The sequence below is a fragment of the Podarcis vaucheri genome (genome assembly GCF_965113315.1).
Source record: "Podarcis vaucheri genome assembly, chromosome: 4".
In the NCBI taxonomy this organism is placed as follows: Eukaryota; Metazoa; Chordata; class Lepidosauria; order Squamata; family Lacertidae; genus Podarcis; species Podarcis vaucheri.
In genome coordinates this window covers 10,448,341-10,466,706 of record NC_138762.1, presented here as the reverse complement: position 1 = coordinate 10,466,706, position 18,366 = coordinate 10,448,341, and the positions used below count along the sequence as shown (strand labels likewise).

The 18,366-nt window shown below is 47.3% G+C and overlaps 1 protein-coding gene across 9 annotated transcripts in view; it reads right to left on the bottom strand.

Annotated features, from left to right (window-relative positions):
* Positions 1-10,374, bottom strand: part of EMSY (EMSY transcriptional repressor, BRCA2 interacting) — a 47,460-nt gene extending 37,086 nt beyond the window's left edge. For 6 of the 9 annotated variants that reach the window (XR_014218744.1, XM_082218986.1, XM_082218990.1 and 3 more), the window contains exons 1-3: positions 10,237-10,374; positions 2,112-2,220; positions 709-808 (exon numbers count right to left, since the gene is read on the bottom strand). Coding sequence is in view for 8 of the 9 variants with exons in the window: in XM_082218986.1 (XP_082075112.1) it covers positions 709-808; positions 2,112-2,181 (170 nt within the window). In the remaining variant the exon portion in view is untranslated. Of the gene's footprint in view, positions 1-708; positions 809-2,111; positions 2,221-3,611; positions 3,741-10,236 lie in introns of all 9 variants that reach the window. The other 3 variants (XM_082218991.1, XM_082218993.1, XM_082218987.1) reach the window with 2 other exon arrangements.
* Between the last annotated feature and the right edge of the window lie 7,992 nt (positions 10,375-18,366).

Below are 18,366 nucleotides of genomic sequence, written 5' to 3'. Positions count from 1 at the left end.
AATTATCTCTGCAGAAGCATAAATCCTTGCACTGACAGAACCACTGGATACTGCTGACTGCATTTGGGAAATAAATAGACACCATGGTTTGCCAAGGATTCACCATCCTTAACGGACACTGTCTTCCTTTATATTGTAACTGATGGTCATGTTTAATTTTCTCAAGGTCAGCAACAAAGACAGTACCCGCTGGGAGCAGACAGCTTCACTTAACATCTTCTAAAAAGCGTTTTGCCCTGAATTGGCTTTGTGCTGCACTGGCTGCTGTTTTTGTTTTTTCCTGTGGTGTGTTATTTTATGATGATATTTTAATTGACCATTGTGCATGCCACGCTATATATTACTTAAAGGGGAGGTTCTAAATTTAATAAAGAGAAGCTTTCATGTGGCATCTGCCAAAGTCAGGCACTGTATCAATAAATAGGAAAGAAAGGAAAAGCAGGGCCTTTTTGGTGATGGCGCTTGTTCTGCGGAACTCTCTGCTACCTCCTATTGAAAAGAACAGCAATCCATAGCAAACTAAGCTATTCTGCCAGTCCGTTGGCTGTTAGATATATGTGCTTATTTTTTGGTGCTGTTCGTTGCAGCTTTTAAACTTGCATGAATTAATGGGCTGCAAGCATTTAAGGTTTGTAGTACTTTGCTGTATTGCAAGCCACTCCTTGTGGAGTTGAATGGGCAGGGCACAAATGAGTACGTTCCATCTACCTAAGCACTTTGGAGAGTTCTCCAAGGATGTCTTTCTTGTCCTTTGTGAGATCCCCCTGAGCGCGCAAGGCACTGATGACACCGGCATATGCCTCCAATTCTATAAAAGAAAGGAGAAAGATTAAAAGTGAACAATACATGGGAGGGGGGAAGAGAGCTCAATAAAAAGATCACAGAACCATAGAGTTGTAAGGGACCTCAGAAGCCTTCTAGTCTAACCAGGTGTGGAAAAATCTGCCTCTGCAACATCAGAGCCTATGGCCCTCAAGGTGTTACCAGACTATAATTCCCATTCCTTCTAACCACTGGTCATGCTGGCCGGGGATGAAGGAGTCCCCCAACATCTGCAGGGCCATAGGTTCACTACCCGTGATCTCCGGCATCCCTGATAAGTGGCTGTCCAGCTTGTGATTGGAAACCTTTAATGAAGCGAAAATACAGTAGTGGGGAAATTTTCACCACATGCTTACTGTCACTAAGACAACATAATATCCAAAAAGGGGACAATAATAATAATTTATTATTTATACCCCGCCCATCTGGCTGGGTTTCCCCAGCCACTCTGGGCGGCTTCCAACAAAACACTAAAATACAATAACCTATTAAAAATTAAAAGCTTCCCTAAACAGGGCTGCCTTCAGATGTCTTCTAAAAGTTTGGTAGTTACTTTTCTCTTTGACATCTCGTGGGAGGGCGTTCCACAGGGCGGGTGCCACTACGGAGAAGGCCCTCTGCCTGGTTCCCTGTAACTTGGCTTTTCGCAGTGAGGGAACCGCCAGAAGGCCCTCGGCGCTGGACCTCAGTGTCCGGGCAGAACAATGGGGGTGGAGACGCTCCTTCAGGTATACTGGACCGAGGCCGTTTAGGGCTTTAAAGGTCAGCACCAACACTTTGAATTGTGCTCGGAAACGTACAACAACCCTCAAAGCTTTTCTGATTAACATAGTGTCAGCTAGCACAGGGAAAAGTCCCTACTGAGACAGACTTACTACAGTGGTACCTCGGGTTAAGAACTTAATTCATTCTGGAGGTCCATACTTAACCTAAAACTGTTCTTAACCTGAAGCACTACTTTAGCTAATGACGCCTCCCACTGCCACTGCACCACCGCCACACGATTTCTGTTCTCATCCTGAAGCAAAGTTCTTAACTTGAGGTACTATTTCTGGGTTAGTGGAGTCTGTAACCTGAAGCGTCTGTAACCCGAGGTACCACTGTACTGACATTGATTAAGATGAAACATTTTTGGGGGGGTTCCTCTAGAATTACCCTAGAAGGTCCCTTCATTCCTACAGTCCATCTTGGGGACCCAGGTCTAATTCAGACATGTGTAGCAAGTGTCAGGTCAGTGTAAAGAAGATGGCCCACCCCCCACCCCCCAGCAAATAACCCCGTAGGCATACCGAGTTTGCGAAGGATCCTTTTGCATTCATCCCTGCTGAGATCCAACAGGGTCGGCCACACCACAGGCATTGTTCCCCGGTCGGTTTGCTCCCACGGAGCTCAACCTCCCTGTAAATGGACAAAAATCAAGGGAAGAGAAAAGCAGGCTGACGTTGCAGATTCCAAACGCTAACCCACCAAAGCAATACCAGGCGCCTGTGCCACTTGGAGGGGGGACCAAAGTTTGAAGAATTTAACAGTGGTTAACAAAGTCCCTGGTGCACAAAGGTAAAGAGTTTCTCTGCCTTGCTTTCTCCAAGGGCATGTTGGGACCAGAAGGAAGTGGGCTGCAGAAATCTGGTCTGCGTAGACTCTCTGGGACTGGGGAACCACCTCAAAAGGGGTATGTTCCATAAAAACATGAGTTAGAGAACACAGGAAGCTGGCCTTATACTGCGACAGACCATTGGTCCGCCTAGCTCAGTTACCAATATATGGACAACTGTGGCCAGATTCTCTCTCTATCCAGGAATGGGCACAGACGTAAAGTAAGTCACTTTCATTATCCTCCAAACTGCAGATAGGAAGACAGAGGCAGAGATGCAGAGAGAAAGAGACAGAGTGAAATTGGCTTGACTAAGGCCACCATGTGAATTCATGATAGAGGCAAGATCTGAACTGGGACTTCATCATTCATGGCTCAGTCTATGAGCCTCTATGCTACACCAGGTCACAAGCCAGGAAGGGGACTGAGGCACATGAGAGGAGCAAATCAAGTCAAAAGCTCAGGGCACAAATGGCTGCTACACCCACAAACCGAAATTGTGATCGGTCCTTTGTACAGTGGACGCTCGGGTTGAGAACGTGATCCATGCGGGATGCACGTGTGCAACCTGCAGCGTTCGCGATCCATGGCTGTGCACATGCGGGTTGCGATTTGGCACTTCTGTGCATGCGCAAAGCATGATTTAGCGCTTCTGCGCATATGCAACTGCCAAAACCCGGAAGTAACCCATTCCGGTATTTCCAGGTTTCGGCGGTCCGCAACCCGAAAAAACACAACCTGAAGCAGCTGTAACCTGAGGCATGACTGTACAGTACTGAACTTTCTCTGCTTGTGCAGTTTAAATGCTGTGCCTTCACCCTACGTTTATTTTCCCAAGGCAGCTAGCAGAGCAGTAAAAACAAGAAGCGTACTGTTTCAAATAAATGAATATGAAGCATTAAAAATTAATGCAGCACATTAAAACAAACTAAACAAAAAATAATGGATTTACCTAGAGCAGGAGGGCGGGATCATTTGTCTCTTTACTTTAGAGCTTTTCATTGGGTTGGTTATATTATATATTAGATTGTAAAGCCGGAATGGCAAATCAGTGAGCCTCAAACTTCCATCAGCCCCAAATCAGGAGGTGGTGATGATGGCAGTTGCAGTCTTGCTTTGTTGTGCAAGGTCACAAGTCCCTAATTTTCTTTCCTTTAATTCCCACACAGACACTTCATGTAGAAAATATATATACCATTGCTTCTTGTTCATGTACCATCATCATGCTTATTTCTGCTCAATCGGAGGCGGGAGGTCAGAGGGGTCAGATTGGAGCAGGAACAGCCGGTGCATTCGTTTATCAGAAGTGAAAAACTGGGCTGCTCTGAAACACCAAAAGACTCAATTCTAAACCAATTAAGAAATCAAATCCCCAAACAATCAATTATTTACAGCCAACAATGTTGAGCAAATAAAACACTGGTGCAAATGAGATGCAGGAGATTTAACAGGCCTTGCCTGCCTTTTATCTCAAAACTCAGGGGGGTGGGAGGGGGGAGAGAACTAGGGAGTTATAATATTTCTTAAGAGGAAATTAAAGGCATATATAACATAGAGAGAGAAAATGGAGGTGATGAGACTATTGCTGTTTTTGAAATGGTGCTCCAATGGTGCTTTAGGTTGGGTCAACCTAAAAGACCTGTTTTACATGGCACCAGACTCCCAAAGTGTTGGGGAAGCAAGGAGACCCATCTCATGTCCGCTCATCTTACTTGGACCCCCAAGACAGCAAAAGAAAAAGAAAAAAACCCTCACAAAACTAGCCACTGGAATGCAGGAAGGAAATGCCAGCAACAGGACCGGTGCTAAATGGTAAGAGCTGGAAATGTCATCTAAGGCCATCTAGCCCAAAGCCCTGGCTCACAGCAGAAGTCCGCAACTGCAGGATCCCTGGTAGATTGTCACCAACCTTCTGTCTGGTTCAAAAGCGCAAGTGAAAAAGAGCCCATCGCCTCCTGAAGATAACCGTTCCACAGCTGAATAGTTCATACCATTAGCAGGTTCCCCCTAATGCTTAGCCAAAATCAGATTCCTTGCTATCTTCCACCCATTTGGTCTGGTCCAGAGCAACAAGTTTGCTCCACCCTCTGGTCCTCTAGGTAAGGACCCCTTGATCAGGTCTCCCCTTAAACTTTTGTTCTCCAGATGAAAACCATGCCCAGCTCTTTCAACCGCTCCCCCTAGGACTTTGGCTTCCAGATACAGCAGCATCCTAGTTTCCCCCTCTGGACACGCTCCCTCTGACTGCAGGACACACGACGACATCAGGACTGTTGCCCTACAAAACTCTGAGGAAAGCCAGTGCCAAGTGTCTCGTGGCAGGGAAGGATTTGTTCATTAATTTTATTAAGACAGCAGACTCGAGGCAGCACACGAGATATAAAAATAGAATGCATCAATAGAGGCGAAATACAATAGTAAAACAGCTGAAAATCGGGCAGTGGGGCGCCCAGATGACAGGGCACCCCTCTCAGCCTCGCTGATGTGGTCCAAAGGAAAGGCAAGCCATTCGTAAGGCACCAGTTAGGCACCAGTTTGGCAGCAGGGGTTGCCAGAAGGAAGAGTACAAGTACCATCCAACCATCCTAGGGACTCCACTCCTGATTCGTGTAGGGCTTTTACTCCTTAGCCTTTTCTTCTCCGAAGATATCCCGCAAGACAGAAGAGGTTTAGGATCAGAGTTTTCCTTCCTTCTCTAAGATGGGCTCCCTTCCCAAGAAGACAAGCCCCCAACTGCCCCTCACTTTCCTCTACAGCAGGGGTTGTCAACCTGGTCCCTACCGCCCACTAGTGGGCGATTCAGGATTCTAGGTGGGCGGTAGGGGTTTCTACGGCACAAGCTGAATCCTCCTTCCATCGAGCACTGGTGGGCGGAAAGGGAATTGAATTTTATTATTTCGGTCAGAGACCAGTTCCAGCCCACATACAATATCAAGCAAGTCATAAAACACGATAGGGGTACATTTGAATTTGCAATTAGGTATAACAGGGGCACTAAAGATATAGCAACAGTTAAAAAATATATGAATTAAAAATTACGTTACTAACATATAACCTAAAATTATCATTTAAGGCCTTAATCATTATGATAGCACAGCTTGTTCCCTACATTTTATGGCAATCGTACAGAATTTGGCTACCCTTAACGTGATCTCAGGGTCCTTGTCCTCTACCAGGGATTTTAGACATTAAAGTTTGGATTCATTTGGAGATTTATGCATAGCAGGGATAATAAATATAAAGTGTATATCCCCATAGAAATGGCAGTGTAACAAGGCATGAGAGACAGTTTCTACCTCCATCAAGCCGCAGGGGCAGACTCATTCCGCGTATGGTTTATCCTCAAACCTGCCCTGCAGTAAGGCAGATGGCAGCACGTTGAATCTAGCGAGGGTAAATGACCGTCTGTATTTAGGTTGTAATTTTGACATATACGGTAATTTGCTGGGGTAAGCAAAGAAGACAAGCCCCATCTACCCCTCACTTCCCTCTACAGAAGGGGTTGTCAACCTGGTCCCTACCGCCCACTAGTGGGCGTTTCAGGATCCTAGGTGGGCGGTAAGGGGTTCAACGGCACAAGCTGAATCCTCCTTCCATCGAGCACTGGTGAGCGGAAAGGAAATTTTACCATCAAGACAGATGCATTAGTGGGCGGTAGGTATAAAAAGGTTGACTACCCCTGCTCTACAGCACATGCAGAAAATGCCTTCTTGACAACTGGACCCACTACTGGCCTCGTCCGCTCGATCCGCCAGAGCCTGTCTCCACATGCAGGGGAGGTCCCCAACATACCAAGGGTTTGACACCCATCAGCTACCCTCACTTGGTTTAGCTGGTCAGTCAAATCTATTTCCCATGGTGTGGCCGATGTCACATGCTAACAGCTTCTAAACGGCCTCCGTCCTGTATAACTGAAGGAGTGTCTCTACCCCCATCATCCAGCCGGTACACTGAGGTCCAGCTCCGAGGGCCTTCTGGCGGTTCCCTCGCTGTGAGAAACGAGGTTACAGGGAACCAGGCAGAGGGCCTTCTTGGTAGTGACGCCTGCCCTGTGGAACACCCTCCCAGCAGATGTCAAGGCAATAAATAACTATTTTACTTTTAAGACAATTGAAGGAGGCCCTGTTTAGGGAAGTTTTTAATGTCTGATGCTGTATTGTTTTTAATATTCAGTTGGAAGCTGCCCAGAGTGGCTGGGGAAACCCAGCCAGATGGGCGGGGTATAAACAATAAATTATTATTATTATTATTATTATTATTATTATTATTATTATTATTACTCTAAGAGCCACAGGTGGAGGCTGAGTGCAGGGTGGGGACCAAAGGTACCCCTGAGAAGCACAACATGTCCCCCACCAGAGATACTCCCCCTCCCCTGAAACCCCATACACCCTAACTTTTGATACTAACATAGTACAATCACAGTCCTCATTAAGCCACTGCCAACCTGGCTGGGGCCCTCCTCCACAAAGCAATGAATTAATGGTTACTTCGGCCTTAATAGCCCCCCCTGGAGCTATCTAAACAGCATATCCACACCCACACACTGGCAGCAAGGCCCTCAGGTCACGGATAAACGTTCAGCGCAAAAACAGTTACCACCAGGAAAGCAGGTGACGCCAAACTGGTTTGTCAACCGATCTAAGGATTTTGATTTTAAAACAGATCAGCTACATCTTAACTAGTTGAGCAATTAAACTTGAATACATTTGCCTGTTTTCAAAACCTTCTTTATGACACGTGGAAGGAAGAGATGACTTAATGAACAAGATGCTACTTGTGCAGAGAAGAAAAGGTCAGCTTTCGTATTTGCCTTTTCTTCTTCCCATTTTTTTTAAAGTAATAAACCAGAGCCAAAGCGAGTGTCAAAAATTACCGTATTTTTCCATGTATAAGACACCCCCATGTATAAGAATCCAATTTAGGGACTCCAATTTAAGAAAATAGGGGGGAGATTGCCCCGTGTATAAGACGAGCACAGTTTTTCACATAATTTTTAAGTAAAAAAAACCCCTGGTCTTATACATGGAAAAGGATGGTAATTGTGTGTCCTTAATTCCAAGCCTTACAGATTCAAGTTTACCCTCTCTGAATACCAATTACCGTATTTTTCGCTCTATAACACACACTCGGCCATAACACGCACATAGTTTTTAGAGGAGGAAAATCCGTAGGCATGCCACCCGTAGGCATTCCCTCCATAACACACACAGACATTTCTCTTTACTTTTTAGGAGGAAAAAAGTGAGTGTTATGGTGCAAAAAATACAGTAGTTAACAAACAGTGCAATTCTGTGCATATCAAACATTAAGCCCATCTGAGTTCAATGGGACTTACTCTCTGGAAAGTGTGGTCAGGATTGCAGCCTAATTAATACTTTTAATTGAAGGATCTCAGAAGAGTTTGCCACTCTTCCCTACCCCAAATTTATACATGTTCTGTTCTGGACAGAACCAGAAAACAAAGCAAAAAAAAACTTTGATGAGAAGAATAAGAGGAACACACAAACTGTACATGCAGGACAGGAAAAGTGCCATCTGATTGATGTTGCTGAACTACAACTTCCATCAGGCCCTGCCTGGAAGGTCAAGGGTCAGGAAAGATGGAAGCTGCAAGCCAATAACATCTGGAGGACCACAAGCTTTCCATCCCTGGTCTGGTGGGCCCATCATGCTACGTAGGAACTGGCCGCTGGGGCATTAAAACTTGATGGCCATAAAAACAGACGCCCAAGATGGAAAATGAATCACTGAATTTGTGCGTGCACGCTGCTGATTCGTGCAGAACCAGATCCTATTTTACTTAAGAGTCAAATCAACCAAGAGCAACACAACTTCCTCACAAGTAGGCAAACTCAAGGCTGCAGGCTTGGTGAGGAAAAGGGTTCAAAATGGGCTGCCACATTGAGAATGAATCTGTCAAAGCGGGAAAAAGGGGCATATTTCATTCGACAACTACCCACTACTATTTGCAATGGTGGACAATGAGGATTAAGGGGAGAAGGAAAGGGGCCAACAAAAGCAGACCCCAGAGAAGACAGGCCGGAAAAGGGGGCAGGGAGGAGGGGGTGCCACAGAGGAATATCCAGTGGGAAAGAAAGAAATGGGTCCACTTGGCAAGAACCCCTTGGAGGAAAGGGAAGAGAATCAGAGGCAGGAACAGAAAAAGCAGCTAAGCAAATCAATCAAACGGCGGGCAAGGAGGAGGGAGATGGGACACAGAAAAGCTCTTTCTTTCCTGCTCTTAAAAACAAGATAAAAACCACAGAGATGAATTGGGGAAGAGGGAGGCAGGCATGCAAAGTAGCACCTACCAAGGAGTGCTAAACAAGGGGGGGGGGGCAGTTATTTCCTTATAGCACCCCACACAAAGGTGTGTGTGAGTATAGATATATACAGGAAGGGAAAGTGCTGGGGAAAAGGAATGCATGTAAAGATCATCAGATGGGGAGGCTGAAGAGAAGAAAGGCAGGGAGAAATGTAACAGTCACAGCTCCAAATTACTCCCCGCCACCCCGCTTTTTTTTATGGGGAAGGGAGACACATGGGAAAGGAGGAGAAATAATCCAAAATCAAGGAAGAGGAAAAGGAAGCTGGGAGGAAGGGAGAGCAAAGGTAGCAAGAGCCCAAACGCACATAAATTGAGAAGCAGGCACCAACCAATCAGCCGTGGAATCCGATGAGAGGCGACGCAAAACAATATACACAAATATTACATGATATGGAAAAGAAGGCAATGGGGGGGGGAGAGAGTCTTGAGAGGTGGAGAATATCAGTCAAATTGAACAACTGGAAGACGGAGAAAGATGGGGGGGGGCAGATAGAGAAAATTACAGTTCTCCGTCTGTTTTTGACCCTCCTCCGAAAGCAGAGGGTGGGAGGCAGGAATGAGGAAATTACAGATAACCCACATATATTCTCTTCTGTGCCCCACTAGCACACCCACAACCCAAAAAAAATCCAAGGGGGAGGGGAAAGGAAATAAATTAATAAAGCAGCCAATCAATGGGGAAGGGGGGTAGTAAATAGAAGAGACGGAAAGGAAAGAGGGGCGATGGTGTTTGTATCTCTATTTTCTCTTCTTCCCAAATATTGGGGGGGGGGTTTTGAAGAGAGCCAGGCGGAAAAGGAGCGGTCCTATATAATTGAGGGTAATGAACTCCTTCGATGTAGGAAGCGGGCCCATCCACCTTGAAACAACGGTAGATGTAGATGCAAAGAGGTGGAAGGAAGGAAGGAAGGAAGGAAGGAAGGAAGGAAGGAAGAAAGGAAGGTGGCCATTATTTCTCTCTCCCCCCCACACACACAAAAGAGACGAGGGAAGGAGGGGGATGAAGAGAGGCTTGCAGAGGAGCCGCCACAACCAGTCCTGGAACTGAGGCAACTCAGCTCCCATTCAAACTGGGGATGGGATGGAAAGAGGGAGGCGATCCTTTATTTCACACACAAGAAGGGAAATCAAATCTCCCTGAGAGAACAGGGAGCTGCCTATTATCCCACTGAGACTGGAGGGAAAAGCGAATTATTATTATTTATTTTTCTCCCACCACCCCGCCAAAAAAGAAAAAAAGACGAGATGTCGTAAGCGAAAAATAGCTCATCTCCCGAGTTTACGCCAAGGAAACTCAGAAACGTGAGGAGAGGCAAGCAGGGGAGGAGAGACCTGAGGAACTCCCTGCGACAGGCCTGCCCTCCCCCCCCCTTTCAGAGGAGGAGGAGGAAGAAGAGGGTCTTGCTCTTCCTCCTCTTCTTCCTCGCTCTCTTCCCTCCCCCCCCCTCAATTCCCTCCTCCTCCTTCTCCTCCTCCCCGGGAGACCCACCTGCCGCTCCTCCCCCGGGGAAACCATGGGTCCTCCCGCGCCGCCCGAGCTCGGCGGGCACCTTCGGCGTCTGAGGCGGCGGGTTTGTTTGGCGTCGGCGCCAGCTGAAGGGAGCCAAGATGGCGGGCAGAAAAGGGCGCCGCGCGCAGGCGCGGGGAGCACGCGCAGAAGGGAGGGGTGGGGAAAGGAGGCCGGCGCCCGAGGCATTCTGGGGGGTGTAGTTTTTCGGTCGCGCTCCCGAGCCTCTGCTTCGAACGCCAGCGGGTTGGAATCAAACGAAGCGCTTCCGGCTCCCGAGCGCAGCGCTCTGGCGGAGGGCGGCTGAAAAGGAGGGGGGGGGGGTTGGGAAATAATAGAGTCGTGGAGCTGGAAGGGCACCTCGAAGGACATCTAGTCCAGCCCCCGCTCTTGCCAATGCAGGGGTCTCGGCTAAGATCATCCGTGGCGCTACCGCCTCCAGTGGCGGGCTGTTTCACAGTCGAACGGTGTAATGTTAGTATCAGGCGCATTGCAATGTTTTGTGCTACGTTTATGCTGTTATATAGGAATCGATGGGGTGGTGGTGGAGGAAGAGCTCGTATGAATCAGGCGGGGATGAGCAGCTCTTTTGAGGCCATCCGAATTGGTGGTCCTCATCGTTCCCTCTTGTGGCGGTGAGTTCCACAGATCCGCTCTGTGCTGCGTGGGGAAGTCCTTTCTTTTTCTTGCCCTCCAGCTGTCAGGACTCTTGCAATGCTCAGATTCGTTGGATGTCCCCGAGCTCCAGCATTTACGAGAGAGAAAAACTCCCTGCCCTTCCAGAAATCTTCATTTGTTTGCTTGATGGAATGTTTACACTGCTTTATCGTTGTTGCTGCTGCTGCTTTAAAAAAACAACAACCCTCAAAGCGGTTTACAGGAAGATAAAACAATAAGATGCACTGAAACACGCACACTAGAATGGGTTAAATTTTACACCAGCATTTCTAAGCATCTGGTTTTTTTATATAAGATATTTATTAAAGTTTCACAAATTATATAATCAAACACAACAATACAAACAAACACAAACAAGAAAAAAACAAGTATAATTTCAAATCCTTATTTTCATAAAACTTACTTCACCGACCTCATACCTCCCCTTTCTGCATTCCAATTTCAAATATTTAGTTCAGCAAATCCTCACCCTTAATTTTATCTAATTGTTAACCTTTCTTTTCTTTTAACTTAATCTTTACAGCTGTAATCCACTTACTTTCTAAAGCCGCATCATTTTAACACTCATTAATTTTACAATGTTTCTTAAGATAGTTCTTAAATTTCTTCCAATCTTCTTCCGCCGTCTCTTTTCCCTGGTCTCGGATTCTGCCAGTCATTTCTGCCAATCCCATATAGTCTATCACCTTCATCTGCCATTCTTCCAAGGTGGGTAGATCTTGTGTCTTCCAATACTTTGCGATGAGTATTCTTGCTGCTGTTGTAGCATACATAAAGAATGTTCTGTCTTTCTTTGGCACCAATTGGCATTTCTAAGCATCTGGGTGGGCTTTTCTAAACAAGAATGTGTTTTTGGGCAGACACTTGTGCCTGTTTGCTATCAATAGGCAGGGAGTTCCGAAATGTAAGTGCTGCCACACAAAACACTCAAGCTCTTACCAATATGTGGTGGTGGTGTTTAGTCATTTAGTTGTGTCCGACTCTTTGTGACCCCCTTGACCAGAGCATGCCAGGCACTCCACTGCCTCCCGCAGTTTGGTCAAACTCATGCTGGTAGCTTCAAGATCACTGTCCAACCATCTTGTCCTCTGTCGTCCCCTTCTCCTTGTGCCCTCCATCTTTCCCAACATCAGGGTCTTTTCCAGGGAGTCTTCTCTTCTCATGAGATGGCCAAAGTATCGGAGCCTCAGCTTCAGGATCTGTCCTTCCAGTGAGCACCCAGGGCTGATTTCCTTCAGAATGGAGAGGTTTGATCTTGCAGTCCATGGGACTCTCCAGAGTCTCCTCCACCACCATAATTCAATATATATATATATGACCTTAAATTTTGTATTTCATCAGATTTGCTATGTCCACCCTGTGCACACTGGCTGCAGCCGGGGGCTCCTTCCGGATAATGCTATGACCCCCCCCCTGATTATGTTCCAGATGTGTTCCTCTCTCCCTCTCCCAGTCCAAAGTGCTGACATCAGGCACAACGGACCAGACATTAGCCATGGAAGCCACAGATCAGAGAGCAATGCACAATGCTCATTTAAAGCAGAGGGGGGAAGCCCATCTCGCTGACAGCTTCTCAGTGTCGGGCTTGACTCAGGCCAATTTTTTTCCACGGAAATTACCAGGTTGGGGTTCCCTGCAAATGCTGCAGGGACCTCGGCACTAATGGAGCCTGGAGGAAAAAGCAATAAAATTAGGAAGCGCCTGTCAGAAACCTGGAGCTCAGCAACTTCTCATTCCTGCCACGGGGCGAGTCTTTGGTTCACGACTGTCATCAAGCCGTCAGGCAAACCTGTTTTCCATTCTTAGAAAAACAGTGAAGGATCCGTCCCCCCCCCCCATCACCCTGGTTTTTCTCTGTATGCATCGCTCCCAACAGCATGTTGAAATTATCTGCTATTTTCCAATTGGATTGCGTGAACAGGGAAGAAGAGAAAACGTATAACTTAGCTACAGCACAGGGAAAGAATGCTGTTCCTCTTCTCTGGTTTAAATTCAGTCCTTGTTTAAGTTTAGGTTTAGACCACCAGTGTTGCAATACCAGCTTTTTGTATTTGTGTGCCGGGTGATTGTTGGAATGTTGTGTTTGTGCAGGTGTCCCTACTCTCCAGGGACAGTCCTGGATTTACAGAAGCTGTCCCAGTTTCTGAGTTGATCCTGAAACTGCAGGGGTGAAGGTCAGGATGACCAATGGAGAGCCAGGCTAAGAACCTCTGACACCATTTTAGAGAGCAAACTAGAAGCTAAAAGCACAAAGCCATTTTAGAAAGCTAAAGACTACTTCTCTGTCTCCTGTTTACCACTTTGCCACCTTTTGTAACCTGCAGGAAGTTTGCCAGTTGAGGTTAAGCCATTTCTCAGAAATGACCCCTGACAAGCAGGACGTAGCTAACCGCTTCGAATCCAGATATAACTCTTAGGTGTGAAGTTGCTAAACCACAAGGACATTTCTGGGAAGCAGCGGGTTCAGGGGTACTTCCTGGAACTAGTGAATAGGTTAATTAGTTTATAAGCTTCTAGCGCCACCTAGTGGAATAGGCAATTTGGAACCGAAAGGACACACCAATTTATTGATTGGTAGAGCTATGATGAATATGCAATAGATGGGGAGTGGTGAGGGGCTGAACTATGCTTAGCAAGAAAGGTATATAGGTAGGCTGCCCCTAAGGAGGGGTGGGCATTTTTTCATTTTACTGAAATGCACCCTTTTGCTTTTGTCTGACAAAACCAAATAAAAACTTTTTCTTTAAGAAACTTTGCTGCCTGGTTTTACATTCCTGGTCTGAATACCGATGTCCCTTTCAAAACGTCCCACTTTTTCTTAAAAAGGTAAAGGGATCCCTGACCATTAGGTCCAGTCGTGACCGACTCTGGGGTTGTGCGCTCATCTCACTCTATAGGCCGAGGGAGCCAGCGTTTGTCCACAGACAGCTTCCGGGTCATGTGGCCAGCATGACTAAGCCGCTTCTGGCGAACCAGAGCAGCACACGGAAACGCCGTTTACCTTCCCGCCGGAGTGGTACCTATTTCTCTACTTGGACTTTGTGCTTTCGAACTGCTAGGTTGGCAAGAGCAGGAACCGAGCAACGGGAGCTCACCCCGTCACGGGGATTCGAACTGCCAACCTTCTGATCGGCAAGTCATAGGCTCTGCGGTTTAACCCACAGCGCCACCTCAGGCAGGTTACCTGCGTCCCGGGTGGGGTTTTCCTTAAGTTTTCCTTAGGGCACCCCTATTTTCATTGGAAAAGTGTTGGAGGGTATGGAGTTTTGTGGCCCCCCGAGCCAAGGAGATACAACCTTTAGAAGACATCTGTTTGCAAAAGAGAGAGAGGGGAAGGACAGATTTACCAATTTGTTCTTTCCTCCCGCCAAAAAATAATCGGGTGGCCTTGACAAAAAAACCACCATTGAGCCATGAGCTGAAAACAGGATGCAGCTGTTAAACAATGAATTTGAAGCACCTTATTTTCCCCAAAGATTCCTGAGAACTGTAGCTTCTTAAGCATGCTGAGAATTGTAGCTCAGTTAGGGGATAAACTACAGTTCCCAAGATCCTTTGTTGGAAAACAAGGTGCTTTAAATGTATGGCATATGCTCTCTGGCATAAGTTTAGCCCATGGGTCGGCAGACTAAGGCCTGCGGGCCGAATCAAGCCCAATTGCCTTCTAGATCCAATATAAGACATGAAGGAAAACCCACCCACCCCCCAAAAAAATTCACATCTGGGCAACGTTGAGGTTCCAAGAAGGGTTTTTGCCAAAAATGTGGGTCGTATAATCATGGCAACATATAGTCCGGCCCCCCACAAGGTCGGGGGGACAGTGGACCAGCCCCCTGCTGAAAAAGTTTGCTGACCCCTGGTTTAGCTTTCTGTGGTTACTGGTTCCGGTGCTGAATAGTGATATACAGTGGTACCTTGGGTTAAGTACTTACTGTAATTCGTTCCGGAGGTCTGTTCTTAACCTGAAACTGTTCTTAACCAGAAGCACCACTTTAGCTAATGGGGCCTCCTGCTGCCGACACGCTGCTGGAGCACAATTTCTGTTCTCATCCTGAAGCAAAGTTCTTAACCTAAAGCACTATTTCTGGGTTAGCGGAGTCTGTAACCTGAACCGTCTGTAACCTGAAGTGTATGTAATAATAATAATAATAATAATAATAATAATAATAATAATAATAATAATAATTTATTATTTATATCCCGCTCATCTGGCTTCCCGCAATGAGGGAACCACCAGAAGGCCCTCGGCGCTGGACCTCAGCGTCCGGGTAGAATGATGGGGGTGGAGACGCTCCTTCAGGTATACTGGACCGAGGCCGTTTAGGGCTTTAAAGGTCAGCACCAACACTTTGAATTGTGCTTGGAAACGTACTGGGAGCCAATGTAGGTCTTTCAAGACCGGTGTTATATGGTCTCGGCGGCCGCCCCCAGTCAGCAGTCTAGCTGCCGCATTCTGGATTAGTTGTAGTTTCCGGATCACCTTCAAAGGTAGCCCCACGTAGAGCGCATTGCAGTAGTCCAAGCGGGAGATAACTAGATCATGCACCACTCTGGCGAGACAGTCTGCAGGCAGGTAGGGTCTCAGCCTACATACCAGATGGAGCTGGTAAACAGCTGCCCTGGACACAGATTTGACCTGTGCCTCCATGGACAGCTGTGAGTCCAGAATGACTCCCAGGCTGTGCACCTGGTCCTTCAGGGGCACAGTTACCCCATTCAGGACCAGGGAATCCTCCACACCCACCCACCTCCTGTCCCCCCAAAACAGTACTTCTGTCTTGTCAGGATTCAACCTCAATCTGTTAGCCGCCATCCATCCTCCAACCGCCTCCAGGCACTCACACAGGACCTTCACCGCCTTCACTGGTTCTGATTTAAAAGAGAGGTAGAGCTGGGTATCATCCGCATACTGATGGACACCCAGTCCAAACCTCCTGATGATCTCTCCCAGCGGCCGCATGTAGATGTTGAAAAGCATGGGGGAGAGGACAGAACCCTGAGGCACCCCACAAGTGAGAGCCCAGGGGTCTGAACACTCATCCCCCACCACCATTTTCTGAACATGGCCCAGGAGGAAGGAGCGGAACCACTGTATAACAGTGCCCCCAGCTCCCAGCCCCTCAAGACGGTCCAGAAGGATGTTATGGTCGATGGTATCAAACGCTGCTGAGAGATCCAGCAGAACTAGGAAACAGCTCTCACCTTTGTCCCTAGCCCGCCGGAGATCATCAACCAGTGCGACCAAGGCAGTTTCAGTCCCATGATGAGGCCTGAATCCCGACTGGAAGGGATCCAAATGGTCCGCTTCTTCCAGGCGTGCCTGGAGTTGTTCAGCAACCGCTCGCTCAATCAGCTTGCCCAAGAATGGAAGATTTGAGACTGGGCGATAGTTGGCCATTGTGGTTGCATCTAAAGATGGTTTTTTAAGAAGCGGTTTAATAACCGCCTCTTTCAGCAGGTCTGGGAAGGCTCCCTTACGGAGGGAAGCTTTCACCACCCCACGAAGCCCATCGCCAAGTCCTTCCCGGCTAGCTTTTATAAGCCAGGATGGGCAAGGATCCAGGAGACAGGTGGTTGGTTTCACTCGTCCAAGCAGCCTGTCCACATCCTCGGAGGTAACAGATTGGAATTGATCCCATGTAACAGGACCAGACAGGGCTCTAGCACTCTGCCGCCCCAGCCCTGCTCCCACGGTGGTGTCTAGCTCCTTCCGAATATGAGTGATTTTATCTGCAAAAAACTTTGCAAAATCGTTGCAGGAGATCTTGGGGTCTTTACAAGGCCCCGGTGGTAAAGGTGGTTCCGTTAAATTGCGGGCCACCTGAGAGAGTCTCCTGCTACTATTTTCTGCAAATGCAATAGAGGCGGTGAAGAAAGTCTTCTTCGCCGTCGCTATCGCCACTTGGTAGGCTCGACGTTGAGCTCTAACCTGTGTCTGGTCAGATTCGGAGTGAGTTTTCTGCCACCGACGCTCTAGCCGTCTCAGTGATTGTTTCATCTCCCTCAGCTCCAAAGAAAACCACGGGGCTGTCCGGGCTCCATGCAATCGGAGAGGGCGCTTCGGAGCCAGACAGTCGATAGCCCTGATTAACTCCGCATTCCAGCGTGCCACCAGGGAATCAGCTGAAAGGCCATCAACATGGGATAAAGAATCCCCTACCACTCTCTGGAAACCATTTGGATCCATTAAGTGGCGGGGGTGGACCATCCGAATTGGTCCCACCTCCCTGCAGAGGGGATGGGTCGCAGAGAAGTCCAGTTGCACCAGGAAGTGATCCGACCATGGCACTTCTTTCGTTTCGCTTTTACTTAGTGTCAGATCACCAACATCCATAGAGGTAAACACCAGGTCCAAGGCATGTCCACGGCTATGGGTTGGGCCAGACTTATTCAGGGACAGCCCCATGGAGGCCATGCTTTCCATGAATTCCCAAGCAGCCCCTTGTAAGGTCGTGTCGGCATGGATGTTAAAATCTCCCATGACGACCAAGCTAGGTGTCTCCAGGAGAACATCCGCCACGACCTGAAGCAGCTTGGGCAGGGAATCCTTGGTGCAGCGGGGAGGTCAGTACACCAGTAGGAATCCTGTACTGCCCCTATTGCCCAACTTCCAGAACATGCACTCAGAGAACTGGGTCTTCCCAATAGGACGCCTGGTGCAAACTAATGACTTCCTAAAAATCACTGCAACCCCCCCTCCCCGCCCACGTGACCTGGGTTGCTGTGCGTAAGAGAAACCTGGTGGGCAAGCAGCGGCAAGGACAGGCCCATCTGCTTCACCCAACCAAGTCTCTGTCACACATGCCAGGTCAAATCCTCCATCCATGATCAAGTCATGGATGGCAGTGGTCTTATGAATCATTGACCTGGCATTACACAGCAACACTTTCAGGTCATGTGGGTAACCCGAGGTACCACTGTATTGTTGGAGAGAGACTGAGTTGAGAAATAAGACCAAGGGTACGTGTTGATATAGGAATCTATTAGATAAAATGTAAAGAAATATACAATAATAAGAGTACATTCACTTGTAAAAAAGGAGTATACAACGGGACAGACAGGAAGTCCAAAGTGTTGGTACATATATGATTTTGGAATAGTTTTTTGTCCTTGTTTTTTTCCTCTTTAGGTATATAAACTTCGTATTGTGGTAAGAGAGTCAGGGACAGTATACATGCTGAAAATTGTATTATAATAAGACTTGTAATGTAATATGATAACGTTTACCGATGTAACATAAGAATGTTAATAAATAAATAAAACTCAAAAAAGAAGAATAGTCATATATTGCTTGTGAATGGATGCGTGTGTCAGAGAGAGAAAATGAACAGAGAGAAATTAAGTTATACACACATACAAATTTATGCAGTTCTTATTTCTTTATGTCCGCAGGAGAAATTCAGGAATGAAAATGATCTACTTGTGGCCACTGAT